The sequence below is a fragment of the Stegastes partitus genome, unplaced genomic scaffold (assembly GCF_000690725.1).
Source record: "Stegastes partitus isolate 25-593 unplaced genomic scaffold, Stegastes_partitus-1.0.2 Scaffold104, whole genome shotgun sequence".
NCBI lineage: Eukaryota > Metazoa > Chordata > Actinopteri > Pomacentridae > Stegastes > Stegastes partitus.
In genome coordinates, this window is record NW_007577835.1 from 401,699 (window position 1) to 410,470 (window position 8,772).

At 45.7% G+C, this 8,772-nt stretch overlaps 1 protein-coding gene across 1 annotated transcript; it reads right to left on the bottom strand.

Annotated features, from left to right (window-relative positions):
- Window positions 1-584: 584 nt before the first annotated feature.
- larp6a (La ribonucleoprotein 6, translational regulator a) lies at window positions 585-6,166 on the bottom strand. The gene is made up of 3 exons (XM_008277652.1): window positions 5,311-6,166; window positions 3,434-3,632; window positions 585-2,541 (listed from the first exon to the last, which is right to left on the bottom strand). Exons 1-3 carry the CDS (start codon window positions 6,087-6,089, stop codon window positions 1,444-1,446), a joined length of 2,076 nt encoding a protein of 691 aa, XP_008275874.1. The 5' UTR covers window positions 6,090-6,166; the 3' UTR covers window positions 585-1,443.
- Between the last annotated feature and the right edge of the window lie 2,606 nt (window positions 6,167-8,772).

Here is an 8,772-nt window from a genome sequence, read left to right on the forward strand (position 1 = left end):
CTCGATCCGATCGAGAGTTCGTGGTAAGATTTCTAACTTGTCCTTCGCTCACAGTCGCCATGCAACCTGACAGAGCTTGGACCGTGGATGAATGGAGATGTGCAAAGCTGACAGTCCACTTCACATATATAGACTCAGAGCTTTGTTTTCTGTCTGAAATGTGTCTCTGCTACATATTGAATAGGTGGACACTTATGCAACCAGTTATGTGTGCTATATATGTGAATTCAACCTGGACCACGTGCACACCGACACTGCTCTTTCGACGATACAATAACTGCTTGTGCAACGCTCTACTCCATATTTTTGTCAAATTTATTTTTCCTCAAAAAGGGTTGATATTTCTTGTAATCCATCAACAGTGTTATCATCTTCCCATCTGTGCAATTCATTTTAAAGCATGCCAATGTGCCAACTCTGCTTTCCAAGTCGGAGATCGCTTCTACACTCCTGGCACAGTAACAGCATCTCACTTAATCCTGCTACATATTGAAATGAAAAAAAATAACACTGGATCATGGTTGCTTCAGAATATTATGACCAACTCAAAACGTGTCACAAACAAAGAGAAGAAGTCAGGCCAATTGCAATTTTAGTGATTTATTTGTACAATAGGACTTGCAGTGTACAAATACCCCAGCTCAGATGTAAAGGCAAGAACATAAGAGCATCTATTCTGCCTGACCTGAACATCCCTCAAACCTCATTGTGAGCTTAGACTGATGGAAACCAAGAACAAATAAAAAGCTAAAAAAATAAATAAAGCAGTTACCTGCTCGACATTTACAGGGCTACAAGAGAAAAATGATGAAATTAAAAAAGGCAAAATAAAAACTAAAACAAAATGTAATGTCCAAGATGAGCTGTCCAACCCTTATGGCAGTGGAGCAAATATGGCCTCAGTTTAAATCGTATGTAAAAATGGAACTCACGGTAGACAAATACAGAAAAGGCATATGGTGATATCTCTATCAAGCCCATGTGCCTATGCCACTTACACCACTGACACACTTATACACCATCCACAGACAATGTTGCGAGCTTTTACACACACAAGACAGAGGACACTGTTAAATTGTTTTTTTAAAAAAAGAAAAGAAAAAAAATAAAAGGTGGAATTTCTTTTCCAGCTCGCCCCAAATTCAACAGATGCAATGGAGGTGACATGGTCCATTTCAGTGGCAGATGTATAGTTCCCTCTCAAAGCAATATCAATTTACATTCACTCAAATTTCCATTAGTAAATCACTAATGTTACCATGGTAACTCAAAATGCCGTATAAAAATATAACAAAGACTGAAAACTGATGCACTCAACAAAAATATATCTACACAGTCTCAAACGTGGGGCGGGGGCTGAGCAACACGGCCAACAACAGCTCAAATTTCCAATATATCACTTTATTTCGGCGGGACAGGGGATGCATAAGGATGCTCCACATTTCAAGTCTGAGTGGCTGCAGTCTTTCCCCTCTCACCTACAACGACACAGTGAAAGCCACGAGTTCCATCGGGACCCCTTGGCAGCCTCATTACCCCTGGCGGCAGGCCGTCTGCATTCTGGATCTTTCTACCTAGCATGGGGCTGCCGACCGGACTGCTCTCCTGAGACGCCACCTGCTTGCGCCTCTGAACCCACGGGCTCCCTGAGGGGGTGAGGCTGCTGTCTGAGGAGTAGTCTGCCCACCGACGTCCGGGCTCAGGGCTCAGTCTGCCCTCACTGGCTAAAGGAGACTTGTGGGAGTGGGGAGATTTGCGCTGAGGACAAGGGCTGGCACGGGGGCTGGACCAGGGGCTGTTACGGGGAGACATACCAGGACTCAGGTGATTGTTCTGGAAGGCGATGCCTGCAGTGGTGGGGCTGAGCTTGTTGCATGATTGGGACTTCCTGGCCAGCCTGGGTGACGTTGGGGTGCTTTCAGTCTCTGAGGAGCTGCAGGCCGAGTCGTCCCCGTGATACTGAAGCTCTCGTACTCTGCTGTTGAGAGAGCGGCTTTTGCGCATCCCTCCTTCCTCACGGGGTCGTTCTTTCGGGACCTTCTTTTTAGGCGGCTTGGTGCCAATCAGGACCACTCTCAGCCCCAGTGAACTGGCCCCTCCGTCCTCGCCCCCTACAGCTTCATTGGCTTTAACAGCAGCCTCCACCTCCTCGAACTCCACAATGGCACACTCCTCAGTGCCGAGCTGAGAGTAGCGACCGCTCAACCTCTTCAGGTCTGCCGGCAGGTCCTTCCCCAGCTTCAGGACTCTGACAGAGGCGATAGCGCCGTATGTTCCGAACGCTTTCAGCAACAGCTTCATCAGCTGCTCCTGCTGAGTGGCTCCTCCCTCACCACTTCCATTTTCTTTGGTGAGAGCAGCCAGCTCGGGCCACCTCTGCAAATCGCTTAACAGCAGCATGCGGCTAGGCAAAGACTCGCTGGCAAAGACTGGCACTGCGGATTTACGCCGCACCTTACGCCCCTCGTCGTTCAGCTCAAGTATCTTCGAGTGTCTCAGAGCATAAGCTGTTGTTCTCCAGTCACGAGTCAAGTGTTTCACCTGCAAAGAGACAAGACTTGTGTTACAAGGGTGACATATCAAGAGGCTTAAGGGGGCAATCACACAATCATTAGGTCACAAATTTGATATCTTGTGCTTCTGAGTTATTAAGCTTCGGTTAAACATTAACACGTTGACTTAAGCCCCTCAGCAGGATCAATAAAGAGCGTGTGCTGCCTTCCTTGTCATCATACTTCCTGAATCATCACTGAAGTCATCATACCAGATTCAATAGAGCCAAACACTTTGGCTTCATCACTGTATAATTTGCTCATGTTTATAATGTGTCACCTCAGAGCTCACATCTGAATTCATGTTTATATTAAGAACCAGCGTGTGTGGAAGGGCTTAGATGACTTGTGGCGTAAACAGATTTTAAAAATGAATATCGCGAGCCAACAAATGTGCATGCAGGAGCCCAAAGTAGCACCAGCTGTTGTGAATGAGTGTGAGAATATCATTGAACAGCAACAGCTAGTCATGCTGACACTAGAAACAGCCAGCCATTGCTATTCAAGTCTCAGGAGCCTCTGTGTCATTGGGATTAAAAAAAAAAAAGAAGGCAGGAATGGCTTGGAGCTTCATCAAGGGTCCCATTTTAAAACTGCTTTTTCCTTCAGCATTGCTTGACAATGTTTTGTACATTTGGTCTGTGTTTGAATGTCATACGTGCAGATTCCTGCTGGACAGCTGATCGTCAACTCAGGATATCAATATTTAACATTAAAAGCACATAATGAGCCTCTAGTGGAGTAGTTAGCATGTGACCTACACAGGACTTCAGCCTGGGCAAAGGTCAAACATACAATGCCCAGTCTTAGCAGGTCAGACATTCAAATGATTTCTTGCTGTGTTTTCAGACTACACTCAAGTGTTTTGCAGACACGGTTACCTTTTTGAATGAGGTGAGCAACTTGACGCTGACAAACCCGAGTTTATTGCGTCTGACATGTTTAAGCAGGAATGCATCGTGCTCCAGGTTCTCATCCGACAGGTAGTACTCAATCTGAGCGACCAACTTCTGGATGAGATCTGGATCTGGGGGCTGCCAGCTCTCCTCCTCCAACTCCCCTCCACTGGTGCCGGCACCGCTGTGTGTGGGAAGACAGCATGCATCACGGTCAGCAGAGACACTTCTCTGGTGTATTACTGAAACAGCAGAATGTTTCATATCCTAGACCGCCAACATTACAACTGTTACACATTTTACTTTCATTAATACAATAAGCCAGAGGCTTACAAGTTATTGGCAGGAATACAGCCTCATCCTGCCATTTCCCTACGCAACATGCTGGAGTGAAAAAGACATGGACCGGTTGTTTTTCTCCTTTCAGATTTTCCTTGCAGCCGTTGACAAGCCATAGTCACCATGCCTCAGCGCCAGACCTCCACACCACAGTGTCCCACCAGCCCTGAAACTGCCAAGACCTCTCCATCTGAAGGGCGCGGAGTCACAGGCTCTCCCTCCCACACAGAATATGGTGGCTCACCCCACCAACTTCACACAATTTACAAAAACTGGTGGCAACACTGCAGAGCCGAGGATTTGGGGCTCAATTTGACGGGCACCTGGCTGAAGCTGCCAAGCGGCAAACAGTCAGGTAGCTTTGCAGATTCCTTGAGGTTCTGAATGAAATTTTGCGGATGACTCATCACCTCCTCCAGCCTCCTCCCTCGCACACCCTCAGTCAACAGCTTTCCAGCCGGCTGACCGCACAGCTGGCACGAGCTCACATCTTCCCCAGGACGTCAGATTAAGACAACAAGGAGCATTTAGCAGAGAATGCTGCCACACTGCTCCAGAAAAGTTAAACATATGAACCAAAGAACAGAGAATCACTACTGGAATTTTCTTTTTTAATAGACTGATGTGTGTTTTTCAAGTCACCGTTAAGTGGTGTGCTCCAAATCTCTGAATGAAGGCTGGAGGAATATTAAGTGAAAGAGCCACTAATACTGGCAATCTGCAGTTTCATCTCCAAGAACGCTTTCTAGTGATCCTAAAATACATGCAGTGTGAAAAACGTGCTTGGAAGCAGCAGCCTGCACAGGTGTGACAGAAGCTCTTTATGTCACACAGCCAATAAGGTGTGACCTACAAGTAAACAAACGCCTGGTATGGAGAGGGTGATCTATTTCCCCCTTTGGCCTTTCTATCACTGACTCACTCTTTGCGCACGCAGTCCGAGTAGGGACCTTATAGGCCAGAGGATAAAAATAGCAGGCCATGACGCAGGGGAATTAGATTAAAGTGAAGGTGCCATCTTTTATCTCCCCGTCTCAGGTGTCTGGTTTTACAGCTCTGATGCTGCCTACAGGTGGTTAAACACTTCCCACCCAAACAGATAATAATATCTCTTCCAGTACGTCTGTGAGGATTTACACTACAACTTGTGAGCACCGTTTTTTTTGTTGTCATCCTCGCACATTGTGATGTTTGTTTGCCGTCTTTTGGTGCCACTGTGATGCACCTGTCAGGGTTTCTGTACAGTGTCTTTCTGAATTCTTTCAGTGGGACAAAACGCGGGACCTGTGCCAAAGCTGCTCATGTGCTGTCAGTTCATCCGCTCAAGTCCGGCGCAAAAAACCTACTGCAGGAGGAGACTAGTTTGGTTCCAGAGACAACTAACGTTAAGAGCCTTATTTCACCACTCAGATTTCGTTCATGGGTCTCTCTAGTAAAGGGGGAAAAGTTTTTGCTTTTCTTATGGCGATATAATTGACTTAAATGTATCACAACGCTGGCTACGGAGACTGGAGATAACCAACCTTGATTTGTCGTGTCTTCCGATTTCGTCCTCACTACAGCTGCCTCCGAGGAAGTCAATATTATTAGATGACACCTCCTCGGGTTCCTCGTCCTCCGCCGCTTGAATGGCCACTGTGATCGTCACCGTCCCCATCTCCTGCGAGTGCTGATCCACGGTAATTACCTCATCGATGCCCTGCTCCGCTGACGCATCTGAGGCGCACTCCGCCGGGTTCAGATCGGGGATCCCCACGGACCCGCTCATGTTCCTCGAATTAGTCAAGGTGGTTCCACCCGGTCCCTTGCCGTCCTCGGTTATAGCAGCAGCAGCAGCGCCTCCCTGGAAGCTTCTAATCTTGCTCGACTCGAAGGCACAGACAGGATACGGGGTGCGCAAAGCTGCTCGACGCTTCTTCGGGCACCAGTGATGGCGGAGAAGGACCCAGGGGGCTCCGAAGACGCGCTCCACGGCTCGCCAGAGACCCCCGATCCAGATCCGACCCGGTGGAGGGCCCTGAGGAGCAGCGGGGCTTGTAGCAGCCAGCGAGACGCAGCCTGGACGTGGTGAGACCGACGGGCTGGAGCCTCCGTGTGCTTCTACTGCTGCTGCTGCTGCTGCTACTGCTGCTACTTCCTCATATGTAAGAGGCTTTCTGCTTTTGAAACGAGCTCTGGGATTGGGCCGCGGCAGCGTCTCTTCGCAGTCATTCCCAACCCACAAGCAAAAGCTGACACAAAGCCAAGAAGGAGGCAAGAGAAAGGAGAGGCAGCGCATGAAGGCGTTCACCAGAGCGTGCATATTTCTGTTTTTTCTTTCGTCACACACAAAGATTTTTTACACACAGTGTTGACTATTTCTGTGAAGACACGGACGGCCCGTTCACATGCCTCTAAGTAGGGGAGCAAATTCACGTGTTCCTCTCTAATTGGGAAATTACCGTGCCAAGGACGACCCTCCACTAACGCCGCTAATTGGATAATAGGCTTTCAGCGGCTGGTTGCACGCGAGTGGCAAGTGGTGCATATGTCTGAAGCAGGATGAAACACAAATTAATATACATTTATGGAGGTTAAGTCAGACACTGTAGACCATTTGTACGGAATCAAACCCCAGATTAGACAGAGGTTATGCCTGCGTTTTGTACATTCAAGGTAGAGTTTGGTTCATTGATAAAAAAAAAAAATATTGTCCAGGACCTTGACCTAGATTATAATAATACCTGGGATCAGTGAACCCCTCACTCCAATACCATCAGAAAACTGACTTAAACTTGAAGTCAGCTCAATTTATGTTGAAATGCTAAGTCATAAGTCATCTCAGGGCACAGTAAGGTCAAGACCTTACAGTAAAACACAGAGAAATCCTGCAGTTTCCTTTTGGACAAGCACCTGGTGCACTGTGTGACAGAAAAGTCCCTTGAAGAACAAGAAACCTCACACAGAACCAGGTTCAAGATGAGGCCATTTGCCTCAAGCGGTTTGGATGAAGGGAGAGCAGAGGGAGAAAAGATGAGCACTGAGAAATTATAAACCATAAACGATGGGCAGGTTGATGAGGCCAGTAACATGTAGAGATACCTGCAGAGGACAAAATGTAAACTGCAGGAGAGAGAAGGCACAAAATTAGGGACATGCAATAGTGGCGTCTAAGAGCACAGAGAGTGAAAGAGAAGAGAGTAGAGGAGAGATGCTCAGTGCATTATGGGAAGTGTGCATCAGTCTGGGCCTATAGTAATGCTAACTAAGAGGTGGTTCAGGGCCACCTGAGCAGCTCTAACTTCAACATAAGCTTTATCCCAAAGACAAGTTTAAAACCTTTCCTTCTAAACTCAGACTGGTGCCACAGTAGAGGAGCCTGATAGCTAAAGGTTTGGCCTCTCATTCTTCTTTTGGAACATTAACAAACCCTGCACTTGAGAGCAAAGTGTCTTTTTTTTTTATTGGGATAGCTTTTTACTGTGAGGTCTTATAAGATACGATGGGGCTTCATCATTAAGGCTTTTGTATGTGAGGAGAAGGATTTTAACATCTCGTCTTGCCAATGAAGAGAAGTTAATACAGGAGAATTATGATCTCTCTTCCTGTCAGTACTCTCTCTGCCACATTTTGGATCAATGGAAGCTTTTCAGAAAGTAATTAGGACTTAAACGATTTTTATTAACCTGAATTTTATACCTTGTTTAGACTGCTCTTTTATGTTTTCTGTCAAGCTAATCCCATTACAGGAAGGTTTAAAGGCTGTTTCAAAGCCACCTCCAGGAATTAGTTTTCATTGATTTTACATGAAAGCCGCTAATCTGATGAATTCTGGTGCTGAAAAAGATCTAAATCATCCATTTAAAAGTAACCAAGTGTAATTTAGATATGTAAACTCATCCTCAACTAAGTAAAACTGTAAAATTGAATTTAATTAAAAGAGATAAGATTGAGAATGTGAACTCAGAGTCATCAGTGGTAGCTACAATCTAGATTTTGGCCGACAATAGGACCAGGGAAGCATCAGTAAAATTAGAATACGATGGAGAGACACAGAGACCTGTAGAGGAAGCTGTGATAGACAGAATCACTGGTCTCATTGATGTTTATTTGTGTAAAGGTGTTTATCTTGATCATTATAATTATAGTCATCTCAATACTTCCTTGTAGGCTGTACCTCAAGTCCATTTTTGCAGCTTGCCTTTGGCTCCCATCCTAATAACCCTGTAAATCACCCACACCGATGTTGTTGGCTGTTGCCAGCACTGCATGAAATATCTTTACTCCTCCCCACTGGCAAGCCAGGCTCACAGCTGGTGGGCAGTCTGACTCATTCTCTGCACCACATGCCATACAGTGCTCCAGTTTGTGTACAATGCAACATGGGGAGAGAGAGAGAGGGAGAGAGAGACAATGGGTGAAGAAAGACAGAGTAAGGAAGACATTGCCAGCAAATAATCTGAAGGCATTTAGTTTGTTATTGCATGCTTATCTTCTACGATCAAATGACAAACAACCGAGATTTAAGATTGTTATCTTTCATGCACTTGCATGCATTTAAGAATGACACACTGTTCCTCATAAACACATTCACATAAACTAAAAGGGAATACAAAAACAATATATCTATCAACAATATCCACATACTCACTTGTGCTCATGGTGTACTGTTCATTTTTCTCAGTGTACAATGGAGTAGAATAACAGATTTATTGCAGCATGTATTAATAGTATAGTTGGAGGAGAATAGCAGTCGATAAAACTGTCTGTACAAAGCGCTAAGAGCAGTGTAAAAACAAATGCACTGCTTGATAGAACCAAATTCCTTATAGGCAAGTGTAGCTACTTAGCATCCACCTTAGCAGTTAGTCAGTCTAGCCGGCTAATTTCCTATTTAAATACACAGGGGAGAGAACTATCAATGCAATTTCAATGGCCACGAGGACATAAAAAAATGTATGTTAACAAGCACCAGTCGATTCTGATTCTTAAAAAGTTAGGTGATG

Bases quoted from the DNA above. Each gene is read 5' to 3' on its own strand.
- larp6a (XM_008277652.1), bottom strand. From the start codon at position 6,089: ATGCACGCTCTGGTGAACGCCTTCATGCGCTGCCTCTCCTTTCTCTTG. The intron at 3,633-5,310 runs GTTGGTTATCTC...TCCCACACACAG, and splicing joins GGAAGACACGACAAATCAAG to CGGTGCCGGCACCAGTGGAG. The intron at 2,542-3,433 runs GTAACCGTGTCT...GTCTCTTTGCAG, and splicing joins TGCTCACCTCATTCAAAAAG to GTGAAACACTTGACTCGTGA.